The sequence below is a fragment of the Triturus cristatus genome, chromosome 11 (genome assembly GCF_964204655.1).
Source record: "Triturus cristatus chromosome 11, aTriCri1.1, whole genome shotgun sequence".
NCBI classification, from domain to species: Eukaryota; Metazoa; Chordata; class Amphibia; order Caudata; family Salamandridae; genus Triturus; species Triturus cristatus.
In genome coordinates this window covers 809,185,721-809,205,306 of record NC_140594.1, presented here as the reverse complement: position 1 = coordinate 809,205,306, position 19,586 = coordinate 809,185,721, and the positions used below count along the sequence as shown (strand labels likewise).

At 43.1% G+C, this 19,586-nt stretch overlaps 1 protein-coding gene across 4 annotated transcripts in view; it reads right to left on the bottom strand.

Moving 5' to 3' along the window:
- PIK3CB (phosphatidylinositol-4,5-bisphosphate 3-kinase catalytic subunit beta) overlaps positions 1-19,586 on the bottom strand; it is a 965,971-nt gene that overhangs the window by 306,612 nt on the left and 639,773 nt on the right. For all 4 annotated transcript variants that reach the window (XM_085634521.1, XM_085634524.1, XM_085634523.1 and 1 more), the window contains one exon: positions 2,675-2,805. In XM_085634521.1, the coding sequence (XP_085490647.1) occupies positions 2,675-2,805 (131 nt within the window). The remainder of the gene's footprint in view (positions 1-2,674; positions 2,806-19,586) is intronic.

Sequence of the window (19,586 nt, the reverse complement as noted above, 5' to 3'; positions counted from 1 at the left end):
AACACCCCCATTCAATCCCCAGCCCTGTCTCCAGACAGTACAGAGGTGCGGAGACAGCAAGGTGAAAGGCAGGCACAGCCCTATTCAGGTGCAGGTGGCAACTCCTCCCACCACTCTAGCCCAGGAAGACCCATTAGGATATGCGGGGCACACCTCAGCTCCCTATGTGAATGTCTAGAGTGAATGCACAAAGCAGGCTCCTATCTGTCTAAACCAGACAATGATTGGAGTCAGGCTGCAAAATACAAAGAGCCAAGCACATAGAAATGTCTACTTCTAAAAGTAGCGTTTCTGAAACAGAAATAAAAAATCTGCATTCACCAATAAGCAGGATCTATCACAACTATTCCAAACACATCAAACATGACAACGCTACTCTTTTCACATCAGAAATTACCACTGAAACTCATATCAGGGAATTCCAACTGCAAACCTATGAGAGGAGCAGCCTCGCAGCAGTAAGAAACCAAATAAGCTGTTTGTCCCTACCAGGACATGCCACACAACAGGAGCCTAACCGGTCCTACCTTTTACTTACACAGCACCCTGCCCATAGAGCTACCTGGGTCAACCATAGGGGTGGCCTATATGTAGTAAAAGGGGAGTTCCAGACTTTGCAAGTAACTTTAAATGGCAAGTCAGTGTGTGGCAGTAAACTGCACACGCAGGCCCTTCAGTGGCAGAGGCCCGAGACGGGTTTGAAAGGCTACTTCTGTGCGTGGTGCAAGCAGCGCTGCAGGCCCACTACTAGCATTTAATTTATAGGCCCTGGGTATGTGGGAGACCATTATACAAGGGATTTGTAGGTGAATTAAATATGTCAAACCGATGTAGACCAATCATACCAAGTTTACAGGAGTGAGCACATGCACTTTAGCACTGATCAGCAGTGGTAAAGTGCCCAGATCCTAAAGCCAACAAAAACAGGTCAGACAAAATAAAGGAGGAAGGGAAAAAGTTTTGGGATAACTCTGCAAAAAGGGGCAGGTCCAACAACAACACTATGATCAGTCATGGTATACTCCTCCATCATGGAGTCCTGCAATTTCTCACCTCATCTGCACCCATCTCCTTAACTGACCCATTCTACTTTTCCTCTAACACACTGAGATTTTCAACCTTGAGGAGTAACCATGGGGTCCTTCTCAACTCACCAGTGAAAATGGAATCCTATAAAACTAAACAGCAGACAGTGCCCACCATCAATTGGTAAACAACCAAATCTGCTCTCTCATCCCAGTCAATAGACTAATCAACTCATTGATACTTATCAGGCTTGGCTACTGCAATAATTTACTACTGGGGCAAACTAAATATTCCATGCACCTCTTGACAATGCCTTAAACCTGGCAGCCATAACTTTGTAGAAATTATCTAGGCCTACTCTCACCCACTCAAGTCATCACCATGCTAGCTAGCTCTCTGCCCGATTCAGGGTCACATAATATTAATAGTTTTAGGAAGAGATGTAATTGGCTCCTACCTCCCTGGCATCTTGCAACACATCCACCAAGAATGTATGCTCTACTAACCAACACCCTCTTATCACACCCAAACCACCCTGTGCCACCTTTAAGTTCTGGACATTACACTCTAGGCGCACACCACTGTAACTCTGGAACACCAGTCATTTGGTCATCCTCAACTTTCCTCCAGTTCAAACTGATAACCAACTGTAATCACCTGCAACTCAAAAGGCATGATTAACCACTTCCCTCTCCTTAAACTGATGTGAAAATGAAAGTATTATATATGTAGGTCTGTCATCACCCGTGATTACTAGAACATCACCCGTGATGTATTCACCAGCGATAGCAAGCAGAATTATTCAATTTGTCACTGTTGCCCTATGAAGCTAATTAACCATCTCACCCTTATATTTGCAAAATATTTTGTATTAAAAAATTGTTGCTGTTAAGCACATAATATCTGTACAGAAGGCCCCTTTTCTAACCCTCTGCACCTGAACAAACTTGTTGCTCAAAGTAAACACCAGGGTAAAGACCCCTCTTACACAGTATCGACCTTAAATTCTGTATCACATCACTGACATAGCTTGTTTGAACTTTGCAGCTCGACAACACCCTCTACTTTTTCGAGCAAACGTACCCACTTGTACTTCCTGCAGCCTTCACCTCTCACATCACGTGTACTATTCTTCCTAGCTTCCTTACTCACCCTGATCACACTTACCGTACTTCACTACGACCCTCAACCAAAAGTAGGTCTTGCCTACTCCACCTCTAGCCTCCTGTCCACATTTAGGATGCAGAATATTTCTCAGTGTAGTGCTCCATTGATTTCCAGCTAGGCTCACACTCTATAAATCACTTACGAACATACATTTCAGAAAAGCTGAAATGAGAAGCAGGGAAGCACAGAGATACTGCCCCAGAAACTTTGAATCCTACATGTCTTGTTAGAGAATCATTTAGAAGTGTGTAAAATGAAGGAAATGAGCAATGCTGTTATCACTCTTAAATCTAAATACATTCAAAGAACGACATTGAGTCTTCATTAAGAAAAAGAACCTGTGAATCTAGGTATCACTGTATGCATCCAAATCTGAATTTACCTAAAAGTACGCTATTAAAATCAGTTAGCCAACCTAAACAATAATTGAAACTTACAAATATTACTTTATCTATTGGTTATCCTTTCTTCATATTCTTACCTTGTCAAAAGGGGGATAATAAATAGAGGATTTGGAATATTCCTGAAATTGGAGATACAATGATGTTGCATTTTCTGTGTAAGGATTTGTCTGTACAGTTCCCATTGGATTTAACATATCTTCAAGTTCATCTGAAACACAAAGTTCCAAACAATCTTGAGAACAGAAAAGGTAAGAGCTCAACATACCAGATTTTCTTTTTTCAAATAATGCTAAAAAAGTAAATACATCTAATGACAAATATGATTTGAAGAAATAAACATTAAATTTCATTTAAAAAACCGTACTGGAGGCAATACACGGATAAAAACTTTTCATAGTTTTTAAAACTGTTCAACAAAATTGCAAACAGACTGGAATACATTTAGCAGAAACACATTTCCCGCAACATCAACATATGTGTAATACTGATAGCACTTTGTTGATAGTTATTACTGCATAGAAGTGAGGCATATTCAAATTAAACTATTGTTTTCCACATTAAAACTCCAAAACAATGGTATTAAATACTTTGAGTTATCGCACAATCAGGTTTGGTCATAAATATGCAAAAATCTAGTATGTGCAGCTTCATCTGTACCTGAGGTTCAAGAACATGTGTCTTTTGTTCAGAAGAGGGCACAAGAATCAAAGTGAGACAGATATATCTAAATTTATCTATGATCAATATTCTTTAACCTTTTTTTGCGTTCAATGGATGGGGTGTACAGCATGAACAAATACAATCAACAGAGTATGCTTTTCAGAAACTAGCCTGTTTATAAGGTTCGACATAGAAACAAAAAACGTTGCAGGTAGATTATTTTGTTAATGTTGGAAGGTGGTTTATTAGTAGGGGTAAGTAGGTACCTACCACTAGCTCAAACCTTGGTAGCTGGCTGTGAGCAGGCAGGCTTAACTTAGGAGACAGATGTGTAAAGCATTTAAAAACACCAATACATTAAATAAGTAAGATCTAACACAATAACAATTCAATACCAATTTATAAAAATAGGTTATATTGTTATGAGTAAAATGACACCAAAATGAACAAAATCCAATGTAAGGAACCAGAGATATGATTTTATATAGCACATAGAAGCAAATATGTTAATGTTAAGCGGTTCTGTAAAGCGCATGGTTACCCAGAGGTGTCCTGGTGCTAGCTCCCAAGAGATGTCCAAGGTACGGATGAGAGAGAACAAAAGGGGGCCTAGATGTCAAACAGCCAAGATTTCAGCTGAAACTGAGTAAATTGGGGGCAGAGCGTAACAAGTAAGGCAGCTTGTTCCAAGCCTTGGTGGTACAAATGATAAAGCTTCTTCCACCCCAGTTAGATTTCTTGAATTTGGAGACAACCTGGGTTTGGCACCCAAGGAAAAAAATATTCTATTGGTACATACCAGGCGAACTATTGTCTAAGGTGAGCGGGACCAGTATTATGTAATGCCATGAAGGCAGTGCACAGATCATTGAATTTTATCCTGTTCCACACAGGTAGCCAATGACATTTTTGGATAACCGTTCAGACTGAACTACATTTAGGAGTACCGGACAGAAGTTTAGAAGCAGCATTTGTAAGCACTTGCAACTTATTGAGATGTTGTTGCTGCAAGTTAAGAAATAGTCCATTACAGTAATCCAGCCTTGACAAGAGGAGAGCTCACAGGGTTAAAAAATAAAATAAAAAAGGTTCCACTACACCAGGACAAAGTCAAGAGTCCAGGACGCCCACAATGCAGAACTTACACACTTACTTCCTCAAGTTGCAGCAAAGTGGTCCAACGCACCTGCCAAGGGATCAGAAGCTCTGGTTTGCCCCAGTGGGGTCTGGGACTACAACTCACACAATGCACCTGGTCAATCCAAGTTAAATCCAGGTGAAGCTTGTCAGCTGGATTTGTCCTCATTGTTTATGTTGCAGGTAGCCCTTCGAGCACTTTAGTACCTGTTGCTGAATAGGGAGTCAACTCATCAGTTAAGACAAAGTCCTTTCATTGTAAAGCCTTGTGAGTGCAGAAGGTGCCATCCTAATGAGTGGAGTCCTCTCTTGTGCAGTCCAAGGGTCCAGCAGGGCAGTCCTTCTCCAGATGTTTCTTTTAGGTCTTTGGGGGTCAACAAGACCAATCCAAGGTTCCAAAATCGGAGTCGCTGCTTGGGAAGTTGGGACTACAAGACCCACAATGCACCTGGCCAAATCCTTTAAAGTCCACTGAATGCTGTCCAGCTGGTTTCTTCTTGGTGGAGATGATGCAGGTGGAGCTCTTTCAACGTGTTGCTTTCAGGAAGTCCCACTCCTTCAACTTCAGAGCAGGGCAAAGTCCTTTTTGGGCTTAAGACCAAAGTGTGCAGCAGCGCAGTCCTCTTTTGTGCGGTCCAAGGGTCCAGCAGGACAGTCCTCCTCCTTGTAGTTTTAAGGCAGGGATTTGAGTTGCTGGGCAGCTCTCCCATATTTATCCAGTGTTCTTGGATGACAAGCAGGGGAGAAACCTCAACAAATGGGGTACAGGGTGCCACCCAGAGGTATGACGGCTTCCTCCAAAGTGTGGCATATTCTTGTTCCAGAAAGCACTATTGCTTTAAATTCCAAAACAGAGAAAAACTTTCTCCTGGAAGTTAAGATCTTGCTAAGCCGTCCCACTAGTGTGGCTAACTATCCCCAACAATCCCCTACCAGCACCCCCGCTAATTCAATTACTGGGGCTCCTGTCTGGCTATGGGTGCAGGATGTGGGAGTGAGCCTGTGTCCTGTCCTGTCCTGTCATTCCCTTTTTGAAGACTAATGTGGCTACTCCGCCCACATCCTGCCTTTTGCTCTGCAGCTGCAGATCTCCTCCCACCAGATGCCATTGTCTCTATGTAGGCCACTTCACACCTCATCAGAGCAGTTGAGCTCAGCCTGACAAAGGTTGGCCAATCATGAGAGGCTGCTGAAAGGCTGGATTTTAGCACATCGGAAAAGCAAGTTCCATCATTTCTTTTCTGTAATAGTTATAATAAATATAACATTGGCAAGTTGTTGGATTTATTCTATCATTTACATACTTTGAAGTATATTTCTAACTCACTTCTATCAATATTTATACTTTATTAAACTATTCCAATGTTAGCCTATGGAGCCAATGTGCTACAAAGGGGAAACAAGACTGACAGTTTTTCCCTCACCAGTGCATGTAAAACATCTTTTAAAATGTCCCTGCTTATAGTTACAAGGCACCCTACCGCTGGGAAGACCTTAGGGTTGACATATGTAAAAATAAGGTTGTTTAAGACTTTGGAAGTACCTTTAATTCCAAAGTAATATTTGCATATAATTATTTTAAAATCCGCCTGCAAAGCAGGACTGCCTTTAAAATGACAACAGGCAACACAGCAGTGCACACTTTAGTGCATTAAATCTGCTGGGCCTCTACACCTACATGCCCTAGGGATTTTACAGGTAGGTTGTCAGCACCACTTGCTGACAGGCAGATAGGCCCGCATGAAATACAGTAGATGAAGTAAAACAAATGTTCACATGCACACACAGGACAAAATGTGAGCTGGTAGACCTAACTGCAAAAAAAAGGAAGGAGTTGGAAAAGGGCAAAGCATGTAAATACAAAGGGGGAGATGGGTACGGAAGGGTTATGCAGGCACAAGGCTTTCACTCACTTTCCCTTTTATTTTGAAGATTTCTTTGAAAGTTGGAAGGTCCCTGGTCTCTCCTCTTTCTGGGGGCAGACATCCCCTGCATGAATGTCAGGAGGGGATCTCCATTTAAGTATATATTTGAAATTAATTCTTTTGCATGCTAGTGACAAAGAAGCACAGAATGGCACGTCTATATCTCTACTTTCAATGCACACAAAAAGAAAGGCTTGTGAGCTACCAGGAGCCACCATAACTAGGTTTCAGACATGGTTAACACTCAGCAATCTCTGAATGAAGTGTTGGCAGCCAATCAGATTTTAGTAATATCAGCGAGTCCACTGCAAGGATGCGCGTCCCCAGATATCTACATATTTTTTTAAGTTTTAAGTTAAATATCTCAAACTACTGAACAGATTTAGACCAAATCACAAAAAGCATACTTTTGGGACCAACATCTAGCTTTCTGCCAAATTTGGAGTAATTCAGTTCAGTGGTTCGGGCTGTAGTCGTGTACAAAAAATGAAAAATCCCCATAGACCCAACATGGAGGAAAGGCGTTTTGGGACACCCCCCCTCCCCCAACCTAATTTTTTACCCGGCCCCCCATTGACGAATCATCTCGAAGCTTTCAACACAGCAAATATATATACACACACATATATATATATATATATATTACCTACTGGCGGTCGTTATAGTTAGGACCCTGGATCCATAGGAAAACCGCAACATTCTATTTTGAATAACTTTGGCGCCGGTCAACGAATCCTCGCGAAATTTTCAAAATAGGTGGGGCGCTACGCTCCGCTCCTACCCTGAAAGTCTCGGGGGGATTCGTCAAGCGGGGGCTGAGATAAAAGGGGGGTCCCAAAACGCGTTTTTCCCATGCATTTTTCCATAGGACCTTTAGACACAGCTACAGCCCGAACGGCTGAACAGAGTTCCTTGAAATTTGGCAGAGAGGTAGTCTACAGGTCAAGGAAGTGCCTTTTGTAGGTTTGGTGTAAATCTGTTCAGTAGATTCTGAGAAAATAGCCTTTAAATCAATATATATATCTGAGCCAGCTTACGGTGCGCTTACGGTGCGCTTACCGTACGCATACGGTGGCGAGCGCGATTCTGATTGGCTGTTCGATCTAAGTAAACATTCGAATCGGTCGAAACCAGGAAGCGGCGGCCGCCATTTTCTCTCTCGCACTATGAGGGGGGCAGCATAAACCAACGCAAAAAACATCTAAAGGGGCAGTATATTCAGTTCTTAACCACCCAGCATCGATATAGGTGTCCCCCAACAACCCCCAAGGCCAAAAAAACAATTTTAATTTTTTCGAAAAATCGCCGATTACGCTTACCGTACGCGTACGGTAAAAATTAAATAAAAAAAGAAAAATTATCCACACTTTCCCCACCCCGTGTGCAAATGGTGCCCGAAGGGCACCATTTGTGCATGGCATATATAGACATGGATACAACAAATGAATAAGCTTTGTCAAAAGAGGACACGCCCAGTGTGGTATGGTACGGTCAAGTGAAGCAAATGTTTGGGAACCCACCAAGTGGGTTAAAAGACCCCTCACACACCAACCTGGTTGGTGTCATGCTTCATCATCGGGGCCCCAACCGGGTGGCCGAGTGCCTCCCGGTTGTGCTGCGACGCCTGGCTACAGCGGAGCTGGTGTAGTGCAAAAGTGTGATGTGGTGAAAATTTAAAAAAATACCGCTGAGAATCCTTACCATAGAAAAATTTATTATTGGCGGCTCAGGGTATTGGTTAAAAGGATATGTGGTGCAACTAAATGGAGAAGTAATTATCTATTAGTTGACTAAGTGGTGGGTCTACATGTTTCAGCTCTCTAGTAAAAGTAATGAGGAGCTTTCATCAGGACCATTGAGAAGTGAGTGGCAAAAGGTGTAGTGCCACGTGGTGAAAAAAGTAAAAATGGGGTTACCTACACACTCGCTAAGGTGTGTGGAACGCGGTGTCAACACATTAGCGGACACTTGGCGCAAACCTGTGGAAGGAAAAACAAGACAGCACACAATACACATTTAACATTGGTGCACTGGATGGCAGGCGACATACAGGTAGTTTTATTGTGCCGTGAAATATCAAACCTGTCTTCAATGAGCGTACCGTAAGTGACACACATACCTATGAAGTGTATCATGCTGCTATGAGGGGGGCAGCATAAACCAACGCAAAAAACATCTAAAGGGGCAGTATATTCAGTTCTTAACCACCCAGCATCGATATAGGTGTCCCCCAACAACCCCCAAGGCCAAAAAAACAATTTTAATTTTTTCGAAAAATCGCCGATTACGCTTACCGTATGCGTACGGTAAAAATTAATAAAAAAAAGAAAAATTATCCACACTTTCCCCACCCCGTGTGCAAATGGTGCCCGAAGGGCACCATTTGTGCATGGCATATATAGACATGGATACAACAAATGAATACCTTTCACAACGAAGCGCATAATATGTCCCCCATGTGCGCACGGTGCGCGAAGCGCATCGTGCGTACATGGCCCATCCCGCGTAACGTGGGCACGCGGTGCACGCAGCGCACCGCGTGACCACCGTGCGTGCACGGCACTAACTGCGTAAAGTGGGCGCGCGGTGGGCGAAGCGCACCGCGTGCTCACTGTGCGCGCACGGTGCGCGAAGCGCACCGTGCGCGCACGGAATGAACTGCGTTAACTGGGCGCGCACGCCACGAATGGCCTAAAGTAAATTAGCATTTAAAAAACCGTACAAATTCACTGAAAAAACCATAGGTTTCACACACGTTATAGTTAGGAATTAGCATTTAAAAAACCTTGCAAATTCACTCAAAAAACCATAGGTTTCACACAAGTTATAGTTAGCTGGACATTTCATTAGTAAAAAACCAATGAAATTCCCCCGTTATAGTTAGTGCAGGCAACTATAACTCACGCGACCGCAATCCTCTGCTGATGACATATGTGTCTTTATGAAAAAAAAATATTTGTAATATATGTATAGCTAAAATTTAATGGAAGAAGACATGGGCAAATAAGTGTCTAAATACAGTATTAGCATCAGCAGAGGATTGCGGTCGCGTGAGTTATAGTTGCCTGCACTAACTATAACGGGGGAATTTCATTGGTTTTTTACGAGTGAAATGTCCAGCTAACTATAACTTGTGTGAAACCTATGGTTTTTTCAGTGAATATATATATATATATATATTCACTGAAAAAACCATAGGTTTCACACATGTTATAGTTAGCTGGACATTTCATTCGTAAAAAAACAATGAAATTCCCCCGTTATAGTTAGTGCAGGCAACTATAACTCACGCGACCGCAATCCTCTGCTGATGACGTCAGATATTACATCACTGTTTAAATATGTGTCTTTCTGAAAAATAAATATTTGTAATATATGTATAGCTAAAGATTAATGGAAGAAGACATGGGTAAATAGGTGTCTAAATACAGTGATGTAATATCTGACGTCATCAGCAGAGGATTGCGGTCGCGTGAGTTATAATTGCCTGCACTAACTATAACGGGGGAATTTCATTGGTTTTTTACGAGGGAAATGTCCAGCTAACTATAACATGTGTAAAACCTATGGTTTTTTCAGTGAATTTGTAAGTTTTTTTAAATGCTAAGTTATGTATTTATTTTATTTTATTTTTTTTAAGGTTTTTCACCGTGTGCGTACCGTACACGCACGGTGCGCTTCGCGCACCCTACGCGCGCTGTGGTTGCGCAGTGCGCTTCGCGCACCGTGCACCCACGTTACGCAGTTCGCGGAATTTTTCCGTTTCTACCCTACGCGCACGCTACGCGCACTCCGCGATTTTTCGCAAAAAAATTAAAGGAAATTTTGGCCCTTGGGGGTCCTTCTGGGACCCCCTGACAAAGGCTAGGGGGTCAGGAACTGTCCACCCTGCCCCCTTTTCACGTTCTCCACCTTTGTTTTTCACCCCCTCAGACTGCGAGAGACAAAATGGCGGCTGACACTTCCTGGTTTCGACCGACTCGAATGTTTACTAAGATCCAACAACCAATCAGAATAGCTCTCGCGCACGGCAGCGTGCGCGTACGGTAAGTTTTACCGTACGCGCACGGTGCGCGCTTATAAATCTATATATGCTTTTAAATGCTATTTTCTAAGGAAATACTGAACAGATTTGCACCAGACCTGCAAAAGGCACATCCCTGACCTGAGGACTACCTCTCTGCCAAATTTCAAGTAATTCTGTTCAGCCGTTCGGGCTGTAGCTGCGTCTAAAGGTCCTATGGAAAAATGCATGGGGAAAACGCGTTTTGGGACCCCCCCCCCTTTTTCTCAGCCCCCGCTTGACGAATCCCCCCCGAGACTTTCAGGGAAGGAGCGGAGCGCCCCACCTATTTTGAAAATTTCGCGAGGATTCGTCAATCGGCGCCAAAGTTATTCCAAATAGAATGTTGCGGATTTCCTATGGAAACACGATCCTAACTATAACTATGTACTGGCGACCGCCAGTAGATAATATACACACTCACACATATATATATATATATATATATATATTCTCAAACGTCCTCACGCATTTCCATACATAAGGAATAGCCGCACTCAGGAATTTTGGAAAGAATAATATTTAATGACTGACGTGTTTCAACCCAACGGTCTTTGTCAAAGTCGAATATATATATCTCCTACTGGCAGTCGCCAGTAGGTAGGTATAGTTAGGACCAAAGTTTCCATAGGAAAAGTTTTTTTTTGTTTTGCCAATAACTTTGGCGCCGCTTGACGGATCTTCACAAAATTCTCAGAAAACTTCCCCTTTTTGGTTAAGCTGTTGTGTTGAAAGTTTCCAGATCTGTCAATCAAGGCCTGAGAAAAAAGAGGGGTCTCAAAGTGCATTTTCCCAACGTTAGGTCTATTGATTTTTCATTTTTTGAACAAGACTACAGCCCGAACTGTTGAGTGGAATTACACCAAATTTAGCAGAAAACTAGATTTGGTTCCGAAAGCGTGCTTTTCATGATTTAGTGTAAATCTGTTCGGTAGTTTCAGATATATTTAGGTTTAAAAAACAAAGATATCTTAGAGCCCAAAATCCTACTGAAATTTGATTGGCTGCCAACTCTTCAATCTCGAAGTGTTGGAAGCCTACTTGGGACCAATATACATGATCGCACCATATTGAAATGCATTTCAGTGAATGGCAGGTTTAGAGGATCACAAAAAGGAGAACGTATAAAGGCTGATAACAAATTTTAGTTACAATATAAATTGATCATTTATTGATCGTACCATACGAATTTTAGGAATTGTGGTGTGTTCTAATATGATTTTACCCTGTGAAAAAGCCTTCTACTGGGATTTCAAGAATCATGTTTGAGATAAAACTCATGATTTCCCCATAGAGGTTATAGAAGGTGCTCCAGAAGCTAAAATGAGACCATGTTTTCTGTAAATTCACAGTATTTTTCTCAACCATATGAAAATCAAGTCTGACAGTTGATTCCTTGTGTTCTACTGCAGCCTCTTAGATTGTTCTAATGAACAACTAGAGGGTTAACGGTGTTACTTATGACAAAAGTTTGGCACACCTGAAGCCATGTTCACTGAATCAAACTGGTAAAACTTAAAACATTTAATTCAGAAAGGAACAAAATGAGGGGGTTCAGTTTGTCATAGAAATTATAGTTAGTGCTGTAGAAAGAAAACTTAGGACACATATTGAGTTCTCAAATATCTTCCTCTTCTATTTCATAAAAACATTGGCATGCAGACTGAAACACGCACACTGAAACAAGCACTTACAACACATGCACACATGCAGACGGAAACATGCCTTTTCAAAGCCAGCAGTAGACTGCCAGTTAACTCTCTGCAGAGGCGCAGTTTTACTAGAGTCTTCTAATGAGTAACTAGAGTGCTAACATTCTGAATTTATCCCTAAGGTGTGGTACATATGAACGCCATCTTGATGGAATCAGAGTAGAAAACTGAAAGCATTTTCTACTGAGGATACTACAGTAAATAATTAAATTACGGAGCTTCATAACGAGCAAGTCTCCCAAGGTGGCTACCAGAGAAAAAAGAGCCCAAATTTAGCACAAACACCACCTAAGTGTAGCCCAGTGACAGAATTGAGCAAAACACTTAATTTTGTTTTTTTGCAGTTTGATATAGCGCAGATGTGGCCCAAAGGTATAGGAGTGTTTTACATGAGCATCAGTAACATTACACAAGGACATATTCATTTTGGTATTCGGCATGAGGAAAGTAAGTGATTTGCCCAGAATCGCAGTATGTCGAGTTGACGCCGAAACTTGAACCTGGTTCCCCAGTTGCAAAGTCTGCAGTTTTAGCTCCAACGCCACACCCTCTTCCTTAAGTGTAGCATATAATTAAGTGATCAACTGGATAACAAAAACAAAGATAGCTAAGCTAATTATTTAAAAGTGCTTTGTTACGATTTGAGAACTCAGAAAATATGCCCTCATTTTAGTGGTTTACAGCACCAACCTTTATTTCTATGGGAATAAAACTCTCAGGGAGGAGGGTGCAGAGGTAACAAGTTGACCACGCTGTGCAGGCAGAAGGAGCAGTGGTAGCACAACAGACCATGGAGGCCAGGGAAAGGGGGACATGGGCAACAAACCAACCCTGCAGTACAGGCAAGAGTGGCTGGGGCAATATAAAAGAATATTGAGGGCCGAATGAAGAGACAGTGCGCAGTACAAACGTACATGCAGACAGACCTGATTCAGGTAGGAGACTCCCAATATTTTTAAGCCAAAAGACTTTTATTTTATTTGTCTCCTGCTTAAAATCTCCTCTTTTTCAAAGCAAGTCGGGAGGAGCAAGCTGACAATGAAGGCCAGGTGGGATCAGCACTAGAAGCACAACACACCATTGAGTGTAACAGTGATACTATAATGACATACACGGAGGCAAAGGAGGGAAGGTGGCAGGGGGTCAGGGACAGCAAGCTGACCACACAGGGCAGGTTGGAGGGGCTGTGGCCGGCCTGAAGCCAATGCATGGCGGGGGGGGGGGGTTAGTGGCAGCACAATTGCCATGGTGGGCAAGACGGAGGGGGGAGAGGCCTGCACAAAAGACAATGGAGGAAAGAAGGTAGAGATAGGTGCTGGACACAGACAAAAGAGGGAAGGGGAAGGAACTTCACAACAGACCATGCTGGGCAGACAGGAGGAGCAGTTGCAACACAACAGAGCATGGAGGGGAGAAAGAAGTGGCAGCAAAATGGACCCTGGAGGACAGGTGGGAGGGGATAGGAGCAAAGAACTTGGACAGGCAGGGTGGAGGTGGCAGTGATAGGCGTGCAGCCATCTGACCACGCTAGGCAGATGGAAGGGGCAGTGGCAGCTCAACAGAACACTCAAAGTAGATAAGAGGGTGGCAAGTCCATGGAATATGGTGGGCAGAAAGGAGGGAGCAGGGGCAAGCACACAGACATTAGAGGGCAGGGGGAAGGAGAGTAGAGACAGCAAGCTAAGCAGAAGGACAATGATGCTGCACAGAATTAAGGAACGGAGGGCAGGAGTCGTCGACAGGGACATCAAGCTAAATGGAAGGCAGTGACAGCACATCGGACCATGCAGGGAAGGAGCCGGTGCATGGACTTGGGCAACAGAAGGGAGGGAGGAGTTGGATGAGGCAGCAAGCTAACTGTTTAGGGCAGACAGGAAGGGCAGTGGCAGAACAACTGCCACACAGGATTGTAAAGAGGGAGCAGGGTCATGGACAATGGATGACAAGTAGGAGGGGGCAACACAATGCCAGGCCAGGCCCTGCGTTCAACCCCACTCCCACTGTGCATGAGATCATAAGCAGTGCATTGCAGGGTGCGAGTTATAATTATCTCAGCTAACTATAACTGCTGAATTTCACTGGTTTTATACAAGTGAAATCTGAGCCCAACAATAATGTCCCTGTAACCTTTGGCTTTTTCAGTGGAAAAAAATGTAGAAACTTGACGTAAAGTATAAGCATCTATTTTGGTGATCAAGACCAGTGAAGGGGACTCAAATATTGAATATTTCGGGCTAAGACACTAGCCACAGACCAAAGTCGGTGAACCCTGATGTGCAAAGCGATGCCTATGATGGATTACTAACTCTGCAAGCAGGGTACATGGAGCACGGATCACATCTCTATAGAAGTCTGTCCGGTATCTCGTTTTGTGCCCTATAATCTGTCTGCAGGACTGCCAAAAAATCTGGACTCAGAATAGCAGCTTGAAAAATATTTAAAGGTATGTACTTACTATGTAAATAAAGAGGCCATTGTTCACAGTTCAGACTTTGAACAAGGCAAGGGGAGTCCACATGTGCTCCTCCCGCACGGTGAGTCAGCACGAATCTAACCACAGATCTGTGTTCCAAAATGCTTCTCCAGTCATCCGAACTTACAGAAAAATACCAGTTGAGCCAAATTTGACTCGGAAACTATACATTTGTTTTAGAATTATGAAAGAACCCGCTCTGTTTGCTTTAAAATGTGGTCTGAGTGTCCGCTCCATCGACCCTTTGATGTGCCTTGGATCTCGTGTCTTGGCTAAGAAGTATGTGTTTATATTCCATCCTACCTGCATGCTCTGTGGGCGAAGACATCTTAGGTTTCACCGGTCCTCTAGTGTCGACCTTTGTTTAACAAGCATTTACAATGCAATAGGTCTCGCAACTGCGAGTTTTGGAGCTATTGGCATTGTAAATGGCACCATCTTTGAAAAAATTAAAAGGCATTGTCATTTACAATACTAAAAGCAACACCTATTGCATTGTATAGCGCGGTGTCCGTGAAGACGGCGTCGCGCTTATTAAAGTACAAAAAAAAAAAAAAAAGAAAAAGGGTGTGGTGTTCCTGAAATGAGCACCGCGCTCATGACTTAAGTTAATTAAAAAAACATTTCTCAAGTGCTTCAATGCCTCATGAAGTTGAGCACAATTGAGGGGAGGGGCAGTGAGGGAAAGAATAAATAAACAAGCCACGGCAAAAGAAACAAGAGATGGACACCAGCAGAGCAAAGAGAAGGGGTGCGGGGGGGCATACACTACTGACAGAAAAAAAACAGGAAAGAAAACAAAATGGCAGCTATGCACATTTAAATAATACAAGTAATATAACATAACAGCAGCTTTACATATTTTATTAAAAACGCCCCAGCCATTAGGAACCGGGCCTGCGAAAACCTCCACATGAATTGAGAAAGCTTGGGCTAAAGGAAAGTAAACTACGGTTGCAGGCCATATGGACCCCCAACGTAGTGCTAGTCAAAGGTTATAATCGCAATTCCTGCTTAGAAATGGCTCGTTTTTAGAAAAAAAGGGACAGTTTAAACACTTGTGACATGTAAATACACTGAAAATGTTCCCCTAACCACGGATTGAGTAATATACAGCAATTATGGTAATTCTCCTGGCCCAGATGCCACTGCTGCACCATTGACCTTGCGTGCACCATGGCGGAAAAGCTAGCTAGCAGACCCCCGTGTCTCAGGGGACAATTTGTAGAGGGACTCTTGAGTCGATACATGGGTTTAAGCTTGCTGCAAGTACAGTTTGCTTTATTATTGGTGAAATAAACAATATTAACTGCCCCAGGAGATTGTAAAACAAAGCCACAAACAGAGCTTTTAGACCAGCCCAGCGGGTGCTGCCTTATTGCCCTAGAAGCTAGTCTGACCTTGCGTACAATTCATACACCATGATACCTGGTTACATTATAGCATGCCCCCACCTCCCATATCATTTAGCAAGATCGGCAACAATGCTCATCGGCGACAGAATCCACTCTCATGGGTAAGCCTTCCGGTGGAGATTCTTTTACCTTACTTAATTTTCTATCTAATTTTTGGGGGGTGGGGGAAGGGCAAAGCACCACTCCCACTTTAGGTAGGATACATCTGTTAAACGTATTGTGAAAGATACAAGAATACCAATAAGCTTTACACTTTTTATAGAGCCTATGTTTGCACAAAGTCACCACCACAGTCTCTCAAAGGTGCGTGGCTGCTTGAAAGCGGACCGCGCCGTAAAATAAAAAATATTTGCAATGCTATATATCTCGCATTTTTATGCAAGACATATACAAACGGTCGCATTGTCCCGGCTGCTCCTTGAAAGTGAAAGTGAGCATGTCCGATCAATGGAAGCAAATTGCAATCATGAGCCAGCGTTTAACACAAAAAGAGCTCTCCTACATCACGCCAAACAAAGATGGCATCGGCCAGTCCAGATGGGCTGTCCCAAAAGGTGACAAGGCGGTAACCAAGCATTTGCGAGTTCCGCACGGTGGCGGTTGTTCATGGAACGGAGCCTGGGGTGGACGGGTGCTGCGCGCGCCCACGCAGTAAAGTCAGGAGCGCGGCTCCGATTCGGGCAGCAGCGGAGCGCACAATGGTGCAGCGTGTGCAGTAGTATCGGGCCTGAGCGGCTCAAAGCACCCTAATTATAGCAGCTATACATCTACAGAATGCCTCTAGTTCCGTTACCACACAGACATCCATGCCTGATATATCCAGGATAATAACTATGTACCGTGCGTAAAACATGCATCCATGCATTCAATTCATGGGTGCATGCCCTATACACCGCACAGTTCACATACACGCCCGAGTCCAATGTCTCCCACAACTACAAATTACCAACAAAATACATATGTGGCATGTACATTAGAACATAACATTCACTGGCTTTTAACATTTTAGGTGTCCTCTGGACGCACCATAGCCATATACTGTGGCCGTCCATGGTGTCTGGTGACAAGGTACCGAGCTACGAGAGGGCTCGAGTGGCTAATGAAGGTCACCATAACACAAGGCTATAGAAAATAAAACACGACTTACAATCGTCAACAATAGTTTGTTTCGGTCTACAAATGACGGGAATTTAGGGAAAACACTGTATAATAAGGTATACCCCTTTCCCATGCATCTGTTTTGCCCTCCGCCTCGGGAAGTCCATGAACAATGAAGAGCGCAACTCTGGGAAGTTTGCTTTGGGATGGGGGGGGGAGGGAAGGGAGGAGTGGGTAGGATTTCCAATCAGGAGCCAGTAAACAAGCTACCAGCACACCCTCCTATGTCATGGGAAACGAAGATGGTGTAGGTCAGTCCAGATGGGCCGTCCCAAAAGGCAACAGGGCGGTAACAAAAAAGCCCAATTGCTAATCACGATCCAGCGTTTAGCCTAAACGATGACGCCAGCCAATTGAAAACAGGGGAGTGGCTTAAAGTCCCCTTCTGAAATATCGATTCATATAGCTCTCGCAGAGCGAGCAATGCATGCGCGCTGCAACGCTAGGAGAGACCTACAAAGGATGGTGTTAGCAATACCAAACTAAGCAGTTATCGGACTGTGGAAATACAGAATCAGATGCAAGAAATAAAACTGGATGCCAGAGCACCCCCAAGTAACAATAACCTAGCTGAAGAAATACACATAACTTGAAAAGAAATCTCTTCTTTGTAACAGGAAAGGGACTCCGTTATGCAAATGCAGTTGTAACTGAGGGGACCACCACTTGTAAGGAGGGATTTTGCAGTTACAACTCTAATCTGTAAATAAACTGAAGTCTCGCAGTGGCAAACAGGGAACACAAGGGGTACGTCCTCTCCTTGTGATTGCAAGGATATTTATCAATGGCTACGATTGCTCTGGAACCCCAAGCATTGAGAAGTTATTGACCGACTATTCCTTAACCAATCGCAAATGGTGAGCTGTACGGGAGGGACAGTTTCTACTTTGCTAATGACAGATGCAGGTAGGAAAGATAGCAAACAGTGGTGGATTTGAAACGCTGTCTCAAACATCAAATGAGGCAGAATGTATGGAAACACTTGTGAATGGTCCTTTTGTGCTATGTCATAGTAATACATTGTGAAATATACAAACACATTTAGGATGGAATGCTTGAATTAACCTCAGCCACTGGTAATCCCTCCGAAACACAAGCAAACTATGACCCGTCTCACCCTAGTTAAGGCTCATCAGCCAGGTATAGCATGGTTTCAGTGACAGTGTTCACGGGATTCACGTTAGGGCATACCCATCCCACTTAGAGTGACACGCTAAAGTACGCAACTGCGCCACTGGAACCAAGCTATACCTGACTGATGTTGGCATTCCAGTTTAGAGAAGACCTGGTCTGGCAGTTCGAGCTTGACTGTTCCCACTGGAGTAGGGTCAAGACTGATATGCATACGGCTGGGCTCAAACTGAGGTGCCATGATGTGCAAAATAACAATGGATTGGGATGCTGCCTGAGTGATTACCAGCGGCTGAGATTAATTCAAGCATTCCATCCATCACTTTTTAGTATACTGCAAAACCGCATTGAACATATTGCAGAAATGGCTCTGTTTCATCAATGAAGACAGCATTGTATTTGTGGTCCAAACACTTGATGGAGAGCTAAACGAAAAGGATGCACTCAAGTCTTATTTTTTGGGATCTGCTTAACCCTTCCACCACAGGATTATTCTAAAACCATAAACTAAGGGAACAATCACTCAATGTTCAACTCTCAAAGGGTCGCATGGAAAATGCATCACTAAAATGCGCATCATCATATCCCCATCCACTCAGCAGCCCTTTTTCCTAAACATTTTTTGGAATTATCCCTTACCATTTTTTTATATGATTTTATGTTTCATAGGGAGGTCGCTGAATGCTATTTAATAAGCTCACTATCTCACGTCTCACCAAAAAACCAGCAAGCAGCTTTGTAATGAATTCAAAGAAAAACCATTATTTTTCTAAATGCATTCTTTAAAAAGTGCAGGTGTTCATGTGCAAAAGAAAAAGTGAGTTCCGACGTTTTACCTGCTGCTTCTGTGGGCTTTCTCAAGGCAAATGCACAAGCATTCTATCGACCTATTTAACACAGGAGTGGTCTTGATCACTCTGAAAGTTCCATCAGTCAGTCAGTCAGTCAGTCAAATTACTTTATTTTGGTCATAGATCATTAAAGAAGCAGAGTATAAAACATTTCCACATGATTTAAAAAACAGCAGTACAACAGTCACAAATAACACAATTTAAAAATATTTTTGCAGGTTCCTAAGCCTTATATAACAGATGATGCTACATTTAAACTAAGTACAAAATAATATAAAATAGTACTTACATAAGAGTTATAACAAAAAACCCTGACATAAAAGCAATTGGAGATGCATTTGTGTGCCAGAGAGGTACTGAGACCTGAGACGACTATGGCAGCTTTCTCAGCAACCCCTGATAAATTTCGTTATTTATCTCTACTGGTGAAGGATAATATCCAGAAACACATATGGCTAGAGAAT